The 19,716-nt window shown below is 37.2% G+C and overlaps 1 protein-coding gene across 1 annotated transcript; it reads left to right on the top strand.

The window, feature by feature from the left end:
• The first annotated feature begins 324 nt into the window (after positions 1-324).
• Positions 325-18,555, top strand: LOC105441195. Its single transcript, XM_030976642.1, has 5 exons — positions 325-776; positions 11,221-11,249; positions 13,910-14,015; positions 17,485-17,632; positions 18,480-18,555. The coding sequence occupies exons 1-5, from the start codon at positions 719-721 to the stop codon at positions 18,553-18,555; spliced, it is 417 nt and encodes a 138-aa protein (XP_030832502.1). The 5' UTR covers positions 325-718.
• The last annotated feature ends 1,161 nt before the right edge of the window (positions 18,556-19,716 follow it).

Below are 19,716 nucleotides of genomic sequence, written 5' to 3'. Positions count from 1 at the left end.
TTTAGCCCACCCCCCAAACGTTTTTGCTCATTACGCCAGTGCTCCCTCGTCCCTCGCATGTCGCCCCCCCCCAGTCATGAAAATAAATCGCCGCCCCTGCTCATTAATTTCTATCTCTCTCTTTCAACTGTTCTTTTTTATATTCATATTTACTAATTCAACAAACACACTCTGGTTTCGGATGCAGCGGAAATGATCTACGGAAATGGCAGTCATGGCAGCGTTTTGCCCATGTGTTCTGCCCAGAAAGAATAGTAATGCATTCTTCACATACACATTGACACGAACACAAGCCTGCACCCTTCTTGTGTGTGTGTGTTTGTGCGTGCGTTTGTGTTTCCAGGCAAACGTGGACGTTCATTATAATACACACCTTCAAACCGTGGACACTCGCCAAATGCGGACGTCCTCGGTGAAAAAAAACTGAAGCAAAGGGATTAGATAGTGTTTGGTGTGTCCGAATTAAATTATCGCATCGATCCAAGGAAGTCCGCGGTATCCTGTGCTAAATCATACATAAAGTGTGTAAAGGATCTGCCGTGTGTCATATTTCACCGCCTGACACGATAGAGGAGACCCTAAAGCCCTCTAGTGGTTCTTCGAGGCCAGTCCGCGGTCGGGCATCTTTCGCGCGCCCCAGGTTTTTCGCGGCAATTTCGGTAGCTAGTACAGTGGCCGTGCAGTATGCGCGTGGACGTGGCCACGTCCACGCGCATACATGCAGATCACGATTGGAAAAGCTAGCTGCACTGAACAACTGACAACAACAGAGAGAGGTGAGTAAGTATTTTATGCATGTACTTGTTTTAATTACATTAACTTGGACGAGATCACAACCCAGGGTTGACGGCAGGCCATAGGCTTATTTACTAAAAACAAATAATTAGACTAGTCTATAGACCTCTATAACGGCCCAACGGCAACGTGGTACTCCTACGTAGCATCCATGCATTTTAAACCAGGACCGATTAGGCCTATGCATGACTAGATCTATCATCTAGATCATGAGTATGGACAAAGAAAATGACGTCCCATTTGCATGGAGTATTCATTTTTTCCGGAATTGAAGAGGCTCTTTTCATCCTAAATGTATGCGACAGCTCCCGTATTGTATACTGTTGCATGGAATTGGAAGATCTGTTGTGGTTGTTTGTTTTTGATCATGAGAGTTACATTCTTTTGCACATGGTTGTGATGGAAAACGGGTTTTTATGTAGTGCAGTAGACATTACTGGACAACGGGGTTACAACTTGTTCTAGGGTGAGTTCTTTAATTATGGTGTAGCATGATGGTCATGACGATCAGTAGGCCTAACTTTCAACGGAGCTAGATCTAAATCTAGGTCTAGATCTAGGCTAATTCCGAAACAAGTTTAATTTAACTTCCAAAAAGGGCCTAGACTCTAGATCTACTCCCTAGCTCTAGAGTTTAGACTAGATCTAGAACTAGACTAGTCTAGAGATAGTAGAGTCTAGACATCTATGATCTAGATCTAGATGTAGACCCTAGGTAATAAATATAATCAGCGTTTGTGTTTACAGGCAAACGTGGACGTTCATTAGATATAGATTCTAGATCTAGATCTAGTCTAGATCTAGAACTAGATCTACACACCTTCAAACCGTGGAATGCACCTCCCAAATGCGGACGTCCTCGTTGAAAAAAAAGGCGTAGGCCTAGACCTAGATTCTAGTAGAATATACTGCTTGGCGGCGCTATTAAATTATCGCAGCGATCGAGGAGGTCCGTGATATTCTGTGCTAAATCAAACTCAAAGTGTGAGGCTTAATCCAACTTAATAATTAGACCCTAGCAATTATATAAAAGTCATATTGCACGCTAAGAAATCGATATCTAGCGCAGCGTACGCGTATCTAGCTAGATATAGATCTAAAGCGGGGAGCGGAGTATTATTAGAAAACAATTTTTTGTTAACTTTTGCCTTGGAGTTAGGCCTAGCTGTTTTGACTTATGGATTCTATAATGAAGCCATGAATTTCAGCTGTCTGATGTATGGATTTTATTTTTACTCGAGTCAAGGCAAGTGGAATCCCGTGGACTTTTTGGTAAGCCTGCAAGGCCGCAGGGTCTTATCTTTCCATTTTCTAGAACCAACATGAACATAATATACTCTAGATATAACTCTCGTAGACTCTAAACTTTTGTTTGTTTTGATTTTCATGTGTCGGTATTTTATAAAACAAATAACGCACTTGACCCTGTTGTGCGTAATGTAAATGCAGTGTACGCTCGGTTTTTCCAGATGGTGCGCCCTGTGAACTCGCCGCAAGCAGCTCGTTGCACAGAGGCGGCACCAATCTAAAGAAACCTCGCGTGTACTGTAAGGCTGTGAATAACCGTGTAATGAGGTACTCGAGTACACTTCCAGGCTTACAGTCAAATAGTCGGACGCCGTGTTTTCTTTTATAATAAAAATTATTTAAAAAAAAAAATTACCACCATACTATGGTAGAAGACTAGAAGTATACCGAAAACTCAACTTATTTTACCTTGAGTTCCAGTTGAAGGCGCTGATTCAATAATAATAATTGTAAACAATGCTGTTTTTAAAACCAAAGATGACTTGACCTCCGAGTCCAAACAGAAATCCGGACATTTGGTCCCAGTTTCTGAGTGGTGAGTTGACAGTGATTGAGCTGGAAACATTTTTACCCACGATACCATGCTAGCGCTAGCTCCCGGGCACGGGTAAGCGTCGGCCTGGACAGTGCAAATGTCATGTCGTATTCAGATATATTGTGTAAAAATGTCTCTCGATCATTTAAGAATGTCAAATTCAGTTCTCAACACGAGAGGTACATGTAAATGTAACTTGACTTATGCTCAGTCAGAAATGTCAACCCCTTATAACACGTTTAATAGGTAACACGTCTATGGAGAGCATAATTGTTGTGTGAACCCTTCAGTAGCACCCTTTATTTTTCCTCGGCCATGACATTTTTAATTTCACCTTCAAATTTTTTTTGGAAAAATTTGCCAAGTTCAAATTCAGAATAGAACTTGTTGTTGGTTTAAAATGGTTTACCCTGACCTTCACATTTGAGGATCTCAATATTTTGAGCACCAGAGCTCTAGCTCTCCTTAACAACATTTCAGGACCTCGATTTACATACTGAGCTCTTTAGTACTACTTGAAATACAGATGTGCAAAGATAGAGCTCCTTGTTCAGCACCTTAGTAAACTAAGGAGAGAGATCAACAGAGCTCCTGATTTTTTTAGAAATGAAGGCCTGTAAAAAAAATCACTGTTCGATTTCCCCTGTGTTACCAAATGCTCACTAAATTTTCAACAATTTATTATATCTTGTCTATTTCAGGATTTGATAGCACTCTGACAGGGAATAATTAGCCTTTTGACCCCCCCCCCCCCCCCTGACTGGGAAAGTTTGCCAGAGATCGGGAAATTTGCCCCTTAGAGCGGACAGGCCTGGTACACCCCTGAGCATGTTTATAGGATACTGAATGGTAAATAGGCCTAATGGGTAGGCACAGCAAAGAGAACAGAAGAGCATACCTAAAGAGAAGAAAGGTAAAAATCAGAGAAGTGAAATTAGCTCAGGAAGATAATCACACAAGTCACATTCAAGTTGATAGCCCGGCAACAAGAAGCCATATTGTTACTGAAGATAACAGCCATTCTAACAGTCACAGCCATACCCTCTCATCATCATCGTCGTCTCTATTTCCTACATGGACATCAGCATCACTTCCATCAACTCGTGGACAGATTTGTGTGAATACTGCAAAATCAATTTGCACCAGTAAAGCCTCTTCAACAACAGCTGCAATTTTGCGAGGTGAAATCCCTAAAAAAGTATCAAATGACATTTTGATGACAAAGTGGAATGAACACAGATTGCTGTATAAACAATTGACTCTTGTCAAGAGAAGATTAAACGTGATAGAATATGGAAAAAGAGGTCAGATGCTTAATCAGATGGGAGTCGATATGAAAAGATGAACAACAATAATTTAAGGTGTGTATTTTGGAATTTACTGACCATTCACATTTAGTGGACAAATTCTCAAATGCTATAAATATTGCTTAAAAATGTGTCGCCTGTCAGCTGATCATCCATACTGTATTAGCACGAAGACTGAGGAATATGACACTTAACAAATAAGTGATCATTTATTAATATCTTGTTGTCATCTTCCACATTTTTTCTACTTTTTGAGTGGGGATAATATCATGCGGTACAAACATTTCCTGGTCTTCACTAGTGGTATCTAAAATGTGATAAGACTGGCAAGATACTGAAGTACACTGAGCTTTGTTAAGCCAGGATTATACTCAGGCGTTTTTTACGCCAGTGGGAGACGCCGCTGAGGCTTTCACGAAGGCTTTGGTGACTTCAGCGTCTCCGAAAAAAATGCCAGCGACACAGACGCTGCGGAAAGCGAGAAAATTCAAAATGTTGAACTTTTTCTTTCTCCACCGCGACAGACAGAGTGTTTGAGGTCACATGATCTTGTGCACATTTCATAAAAGAGTTTGGTGAAAATCCCCAAAGCCAGCGAATTTGAGTTGCTTTGTGTTTTGAGTGGGGCTAAACATAGGCAGTGGAATGAAAATATGTGTTTATTTCATTTTAAGGCAGCTCCATAAGCTATGGTTAGTTGCACATATATCCTTACAAGTGGCAAAGAAGAAAATCTGCCAATTAAAGCCCCATGGTAATACTAATTAGTAATATTATCAGGTTTTATCAAGTCAATGAACAAGTATAATTTCTATTAATATTTAAGCTGCATGTTTTGACGTTCCTACAAATGTATCTGAGGCTGCTTTTAAGCCGATCTTGAAATTGCAACTAAATGAGTGCGAAGACTGAGGAGAGACGCTTACAAATGCTTTAGTGATCATGTGTAATACATGTAGATAGAACATAGCTAGTATCTTGTTGTCATCTTCTATCTTAAAATTTCAGTTGCCTTTTGAGTGTGGCTACTATCAGGTCATGCGGAATGAACTTTCCCTGACCTTCAGAGCTGATCTTGAAGGGGCATATTAGAAATGAGTGCGAAGATTGTGGCAAGCTAGAGACCAAGCGCAACTTTATAGATCATGTATCAGAATAGAAAGTAATCATAAAATAGTTAGTGTCTTGTTGTCATCTTCGATCTTTGAATTTGAGTTGCTTTGTATTTTGAGTGGGGCTAAACATAGGCAGTGGAATGAAAATATGTGTTTATTACATTTTAAGGTGGCTCCATCAGCTATGGTTACTTTTGCACAGAATTCCTAACACGTGGCAGTGGATGTGTGTTGATAAGAAAAGAAAATCTGCCAATTAAAGCTCATGATAATATTTACTAATTTGTCAAATAATCATTAGGTTTTATCAAATCACTGAAAAAGTATGTGTACCATACTCCATTTTTTTAAACTAATTTTTAAGCTGCATATATATGTTTTGACGTTCCTACAAATGCATCAAAGCTGATTTTGAAATTGCAATTAAATAAGTGCGAAAACTGGAGTGAGACGCTTACAAATGCTTTATTGATCACATACAAGTAATAGATAGAATATAATTATGTGATATTAAGTATCTTGTTGTCATCTTCTATCTTAAAATTTCAGTTGCCTTTTGAGTGTGGCTACTATCAGGTCATGCGGAATGAACTTTCCCTGACCTTCAGAGCTGATCTTGAAGGGGCATATTAGAAATGAGTGCGAAGATTGTGGCAAGCTAGAGACCAAGCGCAACTTTATAGATCATGTATCAGAATAGAAAGTAATCATAAAATAGTGAGTGTCTTGTTGTCATCTTCGATCTTTGAATTTGAGTTGCTTTGTATTTTGAGTGGGGCTAAACATAGGCAGTGGAATGAAAATATGTGTTTATTACATTTTAAGGTGGCTCCATCAGCTATGGTTACTTTTGCACAGAATTCCTAACACGTGGCAGTGGATGTGTGTTGATAAGAAAAGAAAATCTGCCAATTAAAGCTCATGATAATATTTACTAATTTGTCAAATAATCATTAGGTTTTATCAAATCACTGAAAAAGTATGTGTACCATACTCCATTTTTTTAAAACTAATTTTTAAGCTGCATATATATGTTTTGACGTTCCTACAAATGCATCAAAGCTGATTTTGAAATTGCAATTAAATAAGTGCGAAAACTGGAGTGAGACGCTTACAAATGCTTTATTGATCACATACAAGTAATAGATAGAATATAATTATGTGATATTAAGTATCTTGTTGTCATCTTCTATCTTAAAATTTCAGTTGCCTTTTGAGTGTGGCTACTATCAGGTCATGCGGAATGAACTTTCCCTGACCTTCAGAGCTGATCTTGAAGGGGCATATTAGAAATGAGTGCGAAGATTGTGGCAAGCTAGAGACCAAGCGCAACTTTATAGATCATGTATCAGAATAGAAAGTAATCATAAAATAGTGAGTGTCTTGTTGTCATCTTCGATCGTTGAATTTGAGTTGCTTTGTATTTTGAGTGGGGCTAAACATAGGCAGTGGAATGAAAATATGTGTTTATTTCATTTTAAGGCAGCTCCATAAGCTATGGTTAGTTGCACATAATATATCCTTACAAGTGGCAAAGAAGAAAATCTGCCAATTAAAGCCCCATGGTAATACTAATTAGTAATATTATCAGGTTTTATCAAGTCAATGAAAAAGTATAATTTATATTAATATTTATAAGCTGCATGTTTTGACGTTCCTACAAATGTATCTGAGGCTGCTTTTAAGCCGATCTTGAAATTGCAACTAAATGAGTGCGAAGACTGAGGAGAGACGCTTACAAATGCTTTAGTGATCATGTGTAATACATGTAGATAGAACATAATTATGTGTTCTAGTATCTTGTTGTCATCTTCTATCTTAAAATTTCAGTTGCCTTTTGAGTGTGGCTACTATCAGGTCATGCGGAATGAACTTTCCCTGACCTTCAGAGCTGATCTTGAAGGGGCATATTAGAAATGAGTGCGAAGATTGTGGCAAGCTAGAGACCAAGCGCAACTTTATAGATCATGTATCAGAATAGAAAGTAATCATAAAATAGTGAGTGTCTTGTTGTCATCTTCGATCTTTGAATTTGAGTTGCTTTGTATTTTGAGTGGGGCTAAACATAGGCAGTGGAATGAAAATATGTGTTTATTTCATTTTAAGGCAGCTCCATAAGCTATGGTTACTTTTGCACAGAATTCCTAACACGTGGCAGTGGATGTGTGTATTGATAAGAAAAGAAAATCTGCCAATTAAAGCTCATGATAATATTTACTTATTTGTCAAATAATCATTAGGTTTTATCAAATCACTGAAAAAGTATGTGTACCATACTCCATTTTTTTTAAACTAATTTTTAAGCTGCATATATATGTTTTGACGTTCCTACAAATGCATCAAAGCTGATTTTGAAATTGCAATTAAATAAGTGCGAAAACTGGAGTGAGACGCTTAAAATGCTTTATTGATCACATACAAGTAATAGATAGAATATAATTATGTGATATTAAGTATCTTGTTGTCATCTTTTATCTTAAAATTTCAGTTGCCTTTTGAGTGTGGCTACTATCAGGTCATGCGGAATGAACTTTCCCTGACCTTCAGAGCTGATCTTGAAGGGGCATATTAGAAATGAGTGCGAAGATTGTGGCAAGCTAGAGACCAAGCGCAACTTTATAGATCATGTATCAGAATAGAAAGTAATCATAAAATAGTGAGTGTCTTGTTGTCATCTTCGATCTTTGAATTTGAGTTGCTTTGTATTTTGAGTGGGGCTAAACATAGGCAGTGGAATGAAAATATGTGTTTATTACATTTTAAGGTGGCTCCATCAGCTATGGTTACTTTTGCACCGAATTCCTAACACGTGGCAGTGGATGTGTGTTGATAAGAAAAGAAAATCTGCCAATTAAAGCTCATGATAATATTTACTAATTTGTCAAATAATCATTAGGTTTTATCAAATCACTGAAAAAGTATGTGTACCATACTCCATTTTTTTAAAACTAATTTTTAAGCTGCATATATATGTTTTGACGTTCCTACAAATGCATCAAAGCTGATTTTGAAATTGCAATTAAATAAGTGCGAAAACTGGAGTGAGACGCTTACAAATGCTTTATTGATCACATACAAGTAATAGATAGAATATAATTATGTGATATTAAGTATCTTGTTGTCATCTTCTATCTTAAAATTTCAGTTGCCTTTTGAGTGTGGCTACTATCAGGTCATGCGGAATGAACTTTCCCTGACCTTCAGAGCTGATCTTGAAGGGGCATATTAGAAATGAGTGCGAAGATTGTGGCAAGCTAGAGACCAAGCGCAACTTTATAGATCATGTATCAGAATAGAAAGTAATCATAAAATAGTGAGTGTCTTGTTGTCATCTTCGATCTTTGAATTTGAGTTGCTTTGTATTTTGAGTGGGGCTAAACATAGGCAGTGGAATGAAAATATGTGTTTATTACATTTTAAGGTGGCTCCATCAGCTATGGTTACTTTTGCACAGAATTCCTTACACGTGGCAGTGGATGTGTGTATTGATTAGAAAAGAAAATCTGCCAATTAAAGCCCATGGTAAAATTTACTAATTAGTCAATTAATCATAAGCATATACATGTACATGTAATTATGTGATAGTATTAAGTATCTTGTTGTCATCTTCTATCTTAAAATTTCAGTTGCCTTTTGAGTGTGGCTAATATCAGGTCATAAGGAATGAACTTTCCCTGACCTTCAGAGCTGATCTTGAAGGACATTATCTGAAATGAGTGCAAAGAGACCCAACTTCCCAAGTGCAGCTTTATTGATCATGTATCAGAATAGAAAGTAATCATGCAATAGTGAGTGTCTTGTCAGCTATCTTTGAGTTGCTTTTTTGAGTGGGGCTAATTCCAGGTCCTGTAGAAAATCACACCATTATGATTTGTTGTTAAATGAGAATTAAACAGATTTTCTGTTTTCCAAATATTATATTTAAATTTAAATTTAAAGTGTCAAAAGTGCCACCTATTTCACAGTATTAGGGATCCTTAAGGTGTGTTTCTAGATCCTACCTTGAGCATCAATGCACTGGCAGTCAGATGACTAGGAAGCTTCATTATGTGAACATTGTGTAACGTTTATAGTCAAATGGAGACTTTAGGCTAACTTTATTAGGCTTACCAGTTGATCACCGCTATGTATACCGGTAATGTTTTGCATATCAACTTGGGACTTAGGAGCCAACTGTGATCAGGTCCTCAGTTTGCTAGGACCAGATGATAAGAACACGTTCATATGTGTAAATTGTGTAAACTAAAGTTTGCAAGTCAAATACTTTAGGCCAATGTTTGCTCTGTTTCCAGGTAAACTTATATGCCATGATAGGCCAATGTGTAATGTTTTGCATATCAATTATTGACTTATGGGCAATTATAATCAGGTCCACAGTTGGCTTGGGTCAGATGACCAGGAAGCATCCTCACGTGTAAATTGTGTAAACTGAAGTTTGTAGGTCAAATGGGGACTTTTGGCCAACTTTACTTGGCTCATCAGTTGATCAGGGCATGATGACTCGTCAAAGGACCGCTATGTATAATGCAGGGCTTTTCAACCTGCGGCCCTCGGGACCATTTTGTGCAGCCCGCGAGACCTTCATGACAAAATAGTTTTAAAGCTATCAATCAATAATATGCAAATTTCATGTTCATTAAATCGACATCCATGTATTTTTGGTATTTGCAATACTACTCGTATGCATGCCCCCTTTTTATGACAGAAAATGGCAAAAAATACATTTGGCTTGAAAATAAGTTGCACAAAGATATTTCCCCTTGAACCTGGTTCACACGATTGCAGCCCGCGGTTGTTGAAAAGCCCTGGTATAATGTTTTGCATATCAACTTGGGCCTTACTAGCCAACTGTGATGAGGTCCTCAGTTTGCTAGGACCAGATGATGAGGAAGCATCAACATGTGTTAATTGTGTACTAAAGTTTGCAGGTCAAATGGGGACTTGGCCAACCAACTTTGCTAGGTTCCCCAGTAGAGTTATTATTATATAGGCCATGATTGGCAAATCATACTGTTTTGCATATCAAGTGGTGACTTATGGGCAATTTTAATCAGGTCCTCAGTTGGCTTGGGTCAGATGACCAGGAAGCATCCTCACGTGTACATTGTGTAAACTGAAGTTTGCATGTCAAATGGAGACTTTTGACCAACTTTACTGTTGCTAAGCAAAACATTAAATACAAATATATTACTTAGTGGTCCTTTGACGAGTCATCATGGTCCTGATGAACTGGTGAGCTGAGTAAAGTTGGCCTAAAGTTCCCATTTTACCTGTAAACTTTAGTTTACACAATGTACACATTAGTGCCCTGCGGGGCAAGACTTTCTTCTACCCCGACCCGGCACTACCCCAGTTTCATCAGCCCCGACCCGTAATTTTTCACCCTACCCAGAAAGTTTTTTTCTTGGACCAGACCGGACTGGACCGGGCATTTTTGCAGGGGTGTGATTTCTCTGGTTTTCTGGATTTTGAAATTTGATTTTTGTTTTTGTGGATTTTGTTGGTGTTGATTTTTTAATTTCTTTCTCTTAAAAGTGTTTAAAGCCTCTCCAAATGTCTAGTAAAATCCATAAAAGGGGTGGGGTTACCCCTTTCCTGGACCCCGGCGGTGAGGATGCTCGCTTCGCTCTATATTTGGATCTTCCTGGATTTTTTTCCAACCCTCAATCACACCCCTGATTTTTGTCACGGCCCGTAAACGTATGTCTATTTTGAAAATTATGCGTAAAATCACAATTTACATTCTGTAATAGGCAGTTTTTATTCTGAAATAAGCATATTCAACAAAAAAATAAATTACAACAATTTCAACGGAATACATCCATTGTGAAATGCTGATGGTTTTTATTTAGTTTTGGGGTGGTTATATTGAGTTTGGACTAATTTTGTTTAAAAATCAAAATTTACCCGAATGCAAATTCAACCCGCCCATGGACTGCCCCGAAAATGTTTGCCCCGACCCGGACAGGACTGTAAATTTGACTAAAAATCCTTACCCGACTTGGGTTTTGGTCCAGGTCGGTCCGGGGACATTCGGGGTTTCTGGGTGTTTCGTATGGCTCTAGTACACGATGCTTCCTCAACATCTGGTCCTAGCCAACTGAGGTTCTCATCACCCCAGAATCCACAGTGATATTTATTTTCTATTTTCTTGTTGCAGATACTTCCTGTAACTTGTTCGAAATCATGGTAAGTTTGTTTTTGTATTCATTGAACATTTGTTTGAAAATAATTACCATATGAATTGAAAAACAATTTGCAGGGACATGCTATAACTCAAGTCTGCTATGTACAATCATGGGGTGAGGCTACATGCTCTTGAGATGCATTCCTTAAGGGAGCATTTATGATAAATGGGATTTTGTACACTGCTTGTTTTGAAATTAAAGGCCAAAAGTGATTTCTGCATAATTTTGTCAATCATTTGTGACTCGACACAGTCAAATGAGGTGGATGTCGGCATAATTTAATCATTTTGAATTATAACAACATGTTATTTTGATTTAATGTGTTTATATCATGTGAAATGAATATATGCCAAATTTGACTTGCATCTCCAATTCCTTTCCCGAGAATTACAACTTTTCTTTCATTTTTCTATTTATCGGAGTCGACACCAATTAATTACAAGGGTGCTGAATTCTGCACCATCTGTTGTAATCCTTGACCATTAAAAGATGTACGCTTTTAAAAATGATCGTTTAGGTATTTAAAAGTGTTAAAGCGACTACGACGTGAAAATGTCAATTAGCCTCATCCCCAGTGTGCTTTTACCAAAATGTGGATTTTCTTCATTTTCCAGGGGGGGTTGTCATGTTTGTGCTTTTTTTTCTTCATAGATTTTTGAATTTCATCACATTTTGAGTGTAATCAGTGGATAAACCCAAGATAAAAATATGAAGATATTGTCAAATGCCCCTTTAACTCTCAAGAGCACATAACTTTGAATTTCCAATTCAAGGCATTCCAGAAAAGCAATCTGAAATTTATCATAACTCTGGAAAGGAATGTAATAAATTAATGATTTTGGTATCAAAATGATCCTAGACTTGTGGAGAATGCATTACAGGTATTAACAAAATCTGAAGTTGGTCAACGCACATCATCATCAGCCTCATTTACCCGCGTTGGGTCACATTTATTATTCTAGAAAATATTTTTGAATAACATGCTCCCTTAAAGATAAAGTTGAGTTCTGGTCATGTGATTGCATTGTGAAAGAAACGGTGTGGAATCTATCAGAAAAGGTTGATCATCTAGTATATAAGTATTCGTGTGTATTGCAAGGTTCTGGAATCATCAAAATGATGAGACATTTGGCCAAAGCTTGGCAAAGTTACAATCACTGTACACAGAATGATGTATATGGGACTACACGAGCACATGGCGAAAAAAACCTACCCCCCCGATTTTTACGTATTTTATGTCATATTTAGAATATGAAGGCATTTGAAGAGCCATGCTTTTCAGGGAACATGTTTAATCTGATGTTCTTCCACAATGATAACGCTCACAAATTATATTTTACCTCTTCCCAGAACTCAACCTTCTCTTTAAGGAAATGCTCTACCCTATTGGTCATTCAGTCACAAACAAAATATGATAAGCATGGTCTAGTGTGAAGGTTTAATGACAACTAAGTGTGTATTCCTTTTGTTTACACCAATCCGGCCAAGCCATTATTACTGTGGTGTCCCCGCTGTCAAACTGCTGTGTCCCGAGAGAGGGGGTTCATATCCTTTCATGGGATTGATGCATACATAATACAACACAATTGATCTATTGCAATGTGCAATCACGTATTAATTTGCAGAATCAAAATGTACCGTGCTGATTCAGTTGTGGTTCCGTCAACAGAGGGCCAAATACAGTAAACGCTCGACGGGTTGGTGTATAGAATGCATAACATGCACTTCAAACATCTGCTTTATTATTTTTAATTATAGGTATTGAAATGTATAGAGCATTTCATGACTGACCAACATTTTAATGCTCTTCACTTTAATTATTTTAAGAACCATATGACTTGCAAAAGTATAACTGTAATATTTAAATTTGTTGTCACCGCCCTTTAAATCTTTCACAGAAAGTTTCACTGAAACTATAAGTACTGTTAGGCTTTGACGAACGACCATATGCTTTGGGTAGTTTAGTCCGTTACCTTAAGCTTTCTGTTTATTTGATAAACTTATACTGACTGGTGATGAAACATTGCCATTTTGATCTCCTGCTGTATTACTGAGAAATTGCTTTCAAAAAGCTGATTAAATATGATTCAGTTTCATTAGAGTTCTGCTGTCCCATCACTTTGGATGTTACTAAATACTGTACTAACCCCATTATAGTCCCACCTAAATTTACACTGGAATGAACTTGAATTTAGAGGGTGGGATCAAAATCCCATTTTGATCCTAACAAAAAAAAACACAAGCATCAAAATGTCAGCCTTTTCTGACGTAAATGAATTCCAGATATTTTCAAGTGTCAAATGAGGTGTGTGATTAACAAAGATCTGCAAATGAACTGAAGCATAATCACAAGAGAAACTACCAAAACAGTAATAATAGCAAAAACTGCTTGTAACTAGAATTGTCTTCCAGCAAAGAGCTTCTAAGGTGGGATTATAATTGAACATGGGTCTACTCAGGTCAGTATGGCAATAGTCCATAGAATAGATGAAGTCCAGGCAATATCAGCATTACATCTGTGAGAAATTTCTGAAACTTTTGCATGTTGAAAGTACATGTAGGTGTACATGTAGATCATATCGAAGATCTCTATCTTGGTTGCAGTTAATCTTGACTTGAATCAATACCTCATCAAATCATTGACTTGCATGTATTATACAGGAACGATCAAGAAGGCGGGTTTCCCCAGAGCAAGTGGCAAAGAAGTGGTGTCAAATATCACAGGATCAGTCAGGGTTTCAGAAGAAATACATCAACCAATACATTGGTATTTTTTTATCACTGGCATTGTCCCTTTAATGCCATTTTCATCTTCATCTATATTTTGGTTTGTTAATTTCCTAAAACTTCATATATGTTTTGGTTTGGTTCCAAAACTTCGTTATTTTGGTTTGTTTCCTAATTTCTTCGTGTTTTTTGGAAGTTCTCTGAATCTTCATTGATGCGTTGTTTTTTTAGGCAAAAAAAAAAGAGGTTCGTCTCAAGTTCCACAGGTTCAAAACCCAAAGCGCTATGCATTTTTGTTTGTTTTTTGGTTTAGTCTAAAAAAGTTATGCGGGAGTGTCGTGGTCGAGTGGTTTAAGGCGCTTGACTGGAGATGCACTAATATCCTTTGGCAAGATATTAACCTGCACTTGCTACTCTCCACCCAGGTGTTAAATGGGTACCCAGCAGTAGGATGCGGCCGTCATTGTTTGTCAAACAGTTTTTTGAGCATCAAGTAACGCCTGGCTGGAATGCTCCCCAGGGAGTGGAGATCGTGCACAGTGTGTGCGGGCAAGCACTGAATCCTATGACCGGGCTAATAGTATATTTGTAAAGCGCTTAGAGACATTTGTATTTAAGCGCTATATAAAAGCTTAATATTATTATTATTATGCGCTCGTGGAAATTCCTTTTTTTATTGCATTTTTAGCCCACTTTTTTTTCTATTTTTTTGCTGCTTTGTGGCCATATTTTTATTTTTGCATATCAACTGGGGACTTAAGAGCCAACTGTGATCAGGTCCTCAGTTTGCTAGGACCAGATGATAAAGACGCAGTCATATGTGTAAATTGTGTAAACTAAAGTTTGCAAGTCAAATAGAGACTTTAGGCCAAGGTTTGCTCTGTTTCCAGGTAAACTTATATGCCATGATAGGCCAATGTGTAATGTTTTGCATATCAATTATTGACTTATGGGCAATTTTAATCAGGTCCACAGTTGGCTTGGGTCAGATCATGGACCTATTACGGATGGACATTCAACGTGATTCTTTCTTTGATCCAATGATAGTCACCGCCTTCTGATTATGTGCATCTTAATGAGAACATTCGGCTGTTTTAACAATAACGACTGCGTAAGCATTTTCGGGCATTGACAAAGGAGCAGTTTCCCTCTCTTGGGTTTTGTTTGGATGGTGTGCTCTGTAAGAGTATGTCTTCAATAAAAACATCCCCAATGGGGAGCAGCAAAGTTGAAAAGCAGACGATTTTGGTGATATGAAATGTATTATTACTGATCTTGATTCTGTCCCGGCTTTTTGGCGGCGACCATGATGAGATCAAAGTGAAGAAACATTTACGGAATGTTATTGAGACGACATTGACGTAGACAATCACAATGAATTTGTTAAGAAAACGATGAATGTCCATCCGTAATAGGTCCATGGTCAGATGACCAGGATCGACGCATCCTCATGTGTACATTGTGTAAACTGAAGTTTGTAGGTCAAATGGGGACTTTTGGCCAACTTTACTTAGATCTGTGTTTTGGTTTGTTTCCTTATATCAATGCTTTGGTTTGTTTACTGACATCCATGTTTTGGTTTGTTTCCTTATATCCATAATTTGTTTCCTTATTTCCATAGTTTGTTTCCTTATATCCATAGTTTGTTTCCTTACATCCATGTTTTAGTTTGTTTACTGACATCCATGTTTTGGTTTGTTTACTGACATCCATGTTTTGGTTTGTTTCCTTATTTCCATAGTTTGTTTCCTTATATCCATAGTTTGTTTCCTTACATCCATGTTTTAGTTTGTTTACTGACATCCATGTTTTGGTTTGTTTACTGACATCCATGTTTTGGTTTGTTTCCTTATTTCCATAGTTTGTTTCCTTATATCCATAGTTTGTTTCCTTACATCCATGTTTTGGTTTGTTTACTGACATCCATGTTTTGGTTTGTTTACTGACATCCATGTTTTGGTTTGTTTCCTTATATCAATGTTTTGGTTTGTTTCCTTACATCCATGTTTTGGTTTGTCCCCCAACACAGACGTGAAGGTTTGCTCCCTTAAATTGATGTTTTAGTTTTGGTTTGTTTTCTTACATTGTTTTGGTTTGTTTCCTGACACATGTATAAGTTTTGCTTCCTTTCATCGATGTGTTGGTTTGTTTCCACCGTCCATGTTTTGGTTTGCTTCCTTACATCTATGTTTAGGTTTGTCCCCTAATGTATACGTTAAGGGTTGTTTTACAATCAGGGTACATCTTTCGGGGCTAATTCACCCCGAGCCCCCGTGTATTTTTTTCGCTGTTGCTGAAGTCCACAATGTGATCCATAAAAATAATATATGGACTTCCTCAAAAATGGTATTACCATTATGCCAACTTATAGGCCACCAGTAGCACTACCTACAGGTACAAAGATCTGTTTGACATCTTTGATAAATAACACAAATATGTACCTACTGGTATGTGCATGAATGTTAATATTTGTGTGAATAAAACTCTGTCAAAATCAACATTTAGGTATCACCTACTAGTCCATAATAGAAACTGAAGCACGGTAGTTAATAACTAAAAAACATGAATATATTTGGTTATTTGGTAATGTGCTCCATTGATTTGAAATTTTGTGACGCATTCCGTCAAAAAATGTCCTCTCCGAAATCACTTCAATTAAACTCCAAAATTAAATGAACAAAATGGTTAATGACATTTTGTTTATAAACTCTTATCCAAGTTATATACATTTATGTTAAGCCGCTAGACAAAGTGTTTGAAGAATGTCCTATGCCAACCGTGCTCTTAGAGTGTGCAAGTTGCTGACGTGTCCAGCTTGGCATACCAAAATGCGGTCGGCATAGATGACATTTTGCCCTCTGTAGACCGTGCCCCTTGCCCCATGGGGTCAAGGGGCTATGCGTATGCCAAATACTGTAAAAGGATTTAATTTCATAGGTTGTTTTTTTTTCGCGAATTTAGAAAAAGCAGGATTTGGCGAGAGTTTTAAATTTGCGAATACAGAAAATTTACTGTTAGTTTTAATGTAAATTTTGCGAGGGATTTAATTTCGCGAATTTTATACCCTCACAAAATTAAATCCTTTTACAGTATGAGCTCTGTAGTTTTGCAATTTTTATGCTAGAGGTGGTTATACAAAGAGTCTTCAGAAGGAGGAGAAGATCGAGAAGACTAAACACCCTTCATAGCATAAGATCAGGGTGCAAAATAAGGAGTCTGAAGGGCACACCATTTTAAGGCAGTTATTAAAGGGCGCATCAATTTAGAAGGCAAAAATATTAAAAGTATAGCAAAACAATATGGTAACTTCTGGGGCATCAAGGCAACTGGTAGTGGCACCGACGGCAATTGCCTTTGATGCCTTCGGTTATTTTGCACCCTGCATAAGATCTATGCCGGGTTTCACCCAGGCAAAATAAGGAAGTGTTATTACCTGAATAACTCATATCTGCTCTGCCCCAATCTACCTTTGGATTAAATAAGGATTTCATGTGTTGTCTTCTGCACAGGTTATGGTCTCTTTGCAACCAGAGATTTCTCCAAAGGCGATTTCTTATTGGAATATAGAGGGGTACACAGACCTGATACAGCTGCTGAAACAGATGATGTTGATAACACCTATGTGTTTGAGTACAGACATAATGGGAAAGATATGCTGTAAGTTTTTAAACTAATTTAAAGTAATCTTGTTATTATTATATAGCCAGTTGTTGATTCAACACAATTTCAGCATTGGGAGCTGCCAAGAAGCCAATCTCAACAATCAATGATTTGCATTAAAATGTGTAGCTAATTAGGCAAATATCAACAATCAATGGTTTGCATCAAAATGTGTAGGCAAATGTGGATATATTACACATGAATTTAATGAGTGTGACTCTCCACTTTTGAATAATTGAAAGTTATTTTTCAATGCAAGGAGTAGCAGTTAGAAATCACCAGTGAAATGGAATTCTACATCCTCACAATTTGTTATTGATTATGAAGAACATCACAAATTCACTGCATAGTGCATATAACTAACCATTGGTTAATTAATGGTTCAAGTTTCGGGTCAAGCAACTGTTTGAATTATGGTATACCATCTAGGTTTTTGTTTGCGATCGGTCAGTGGTTCAAAACCAAGATAGCGTGACCAAATTGACCAGCAATGACACCTTTTGTAATGTGCACTACAACATTGAATAACAAGAAATACTAAGGTCGACTTGTAAAATTTTTGTTGTTTTTTTGTTGACAGAACAACACTTTGTATGAGTTTTTCTTGTATTCAAGAGTAGTAAAACATAATAACCTGTGGTCCAGTGTTTTTACACAGTTTGGGTTTACTTAACTCACAAATGCTACATGTAAATCGAAATCAACTGGTATAAACAAGGTTTCATTGTGTTTACCTGCTGATTAATGTTCTAAATAAGAGCATGTTAGAATCTGTGAATACCCCTTTAAATAATTTTAAGAAATCTATCAAAATTTACTTTCTTCCTTATGTTTTGGTCAAAAGGATCGACGCCACATGCCCTAACTCCTGCCTTGCTCGATATATCAACGACTGCCACAAAGACCCAACTCCATTATGAAGAAGTTCTCTCTCTCAGGAATGATACATCTCTGCTTGTATACTTTATCCAATATCAAAATTGGAGAAGAAATCAGGTACGACTATGGGATGCTGGATATGCCATGGCGACAGGTACCGGTATGTACCATTTCTTTCTAATTTGTATCTTATACTTAGACATAGGCTATCCTTCATCTAATTCATCTTCATCTGTACGTAGCGACAGGTTTATACCATTAATTAGAATGGTCCTTATAATAATTGGGCAGTGTTATTATTAATGTCATGTTTAAGGATATTCCCTGAGTTGGACCACCTCTTAATGACATACATGTAGTAGATATGCCCAAGAAAACCTCATTTCCAAAATGTCAGTTATGCATTAGTGTGTGCATTACATTGCTCCATATCCTACAGCGTGTTTTCTCTCGGGTCCAAGAGAAACTCAAACATGGTGATGTTCTGTCGCTATAGAATTGTCAAAATTCTAATTGTCATATATAACTCTAAAAGTCTTGTTTTTTAGCTCATCCGGCCCAAAGGGCCCGATGAGCTTATGCCATGGCGTGGCGTCCGTCGTCCGTTCGTCCGTCCGTCTACAGTTTTCAAAATGCTTCTTCTTCGTTATTTTTCAACCGATTTTGATTCTGATTGTTTCATATGATAGGGCTAGGACGGGAATTTAAAAATTCGACACAGAATCGTCAAATTCATTATCTATGCTATTTATGCAAATTGATTCGAAATCACAAAAAATGCTTCTTCTCCTTCATTTCTCGACCGATTTTGATTTGGTTTGCTTTATCTGGTAGAGCTAACTTTGGTACACTAAATTTCTACACAGAATTTTGAAATTGTTCTCCATTAATTATTATGGTAATTTATGCAAATTTATTCCAAAAATAACAAAAATTGCTTCTCCCATCATTTCTTGACCGATTTTGATTTGGTTTGCTTATTTGGTAGAGCTAAATTTGGAACACTAAAATTATACACAGAATTTTGAAATTGTTCTCCATTAATTAATTATGGTAATTATGCAAATTTATCCAAAAATAACAAAAATTGCTTCTCCTTCATATTTCGACATTTTGATTTGGTTTGCTTTATATCGTAGAGCTACTTTTGGTACACTAAACTTCTACACAGAATTTTGAAATTGTTCTCCATTAATATTTAT

Source organism: Strongylocentrotus purpuratus, unplaced genomic scaffold (assembly GCF_000002235.5).
Source record: "Strongylocentrotus purpuratus isolate Spur 01 unplaced genomic scaffold, Spur_5.0 spur5_contig_871, whole genome shotgun sequence".
In the NCBI taxonomy this organism is placed as follows: Eukaryota; Metazoa; Echinodermata; class Echinoidea; order Camarodonta; family Strongylocentrotidae; genus Strongylocentrotus; species Strongylocentrotus purpuratus.
This window is presented reverse-complemented; position numbering and strand designations above follow the sequence as displayed.

What these genes read in the sequence shown, in the direction of transcription:
- LOC105441195 (XM_030976642.1), top strand. Translation starts at nt 719, where the DNA reads ATGCAGATCACGATTGGAAAAGCTAGCTGCACTGAACAACTGACAACA. An exon ending in ACTGACAACAACAGAGAGAG is followed by an intron (nt 777 to 11,220) that starts GTGAGTAAGTAT and finishes TTCTTGTTGCAG; the next exon opens with ATACTTCCTGTAACTTGTTC. An exon ending in CATAATGGGAAAGATATGCT is followed by an intron (nt 17,633 to 18,479) that starts GTAAGTTTTTAA and finishes TTTGGTCAAAAG; the next exon opens with GATCGACGCCACATGCCCTA.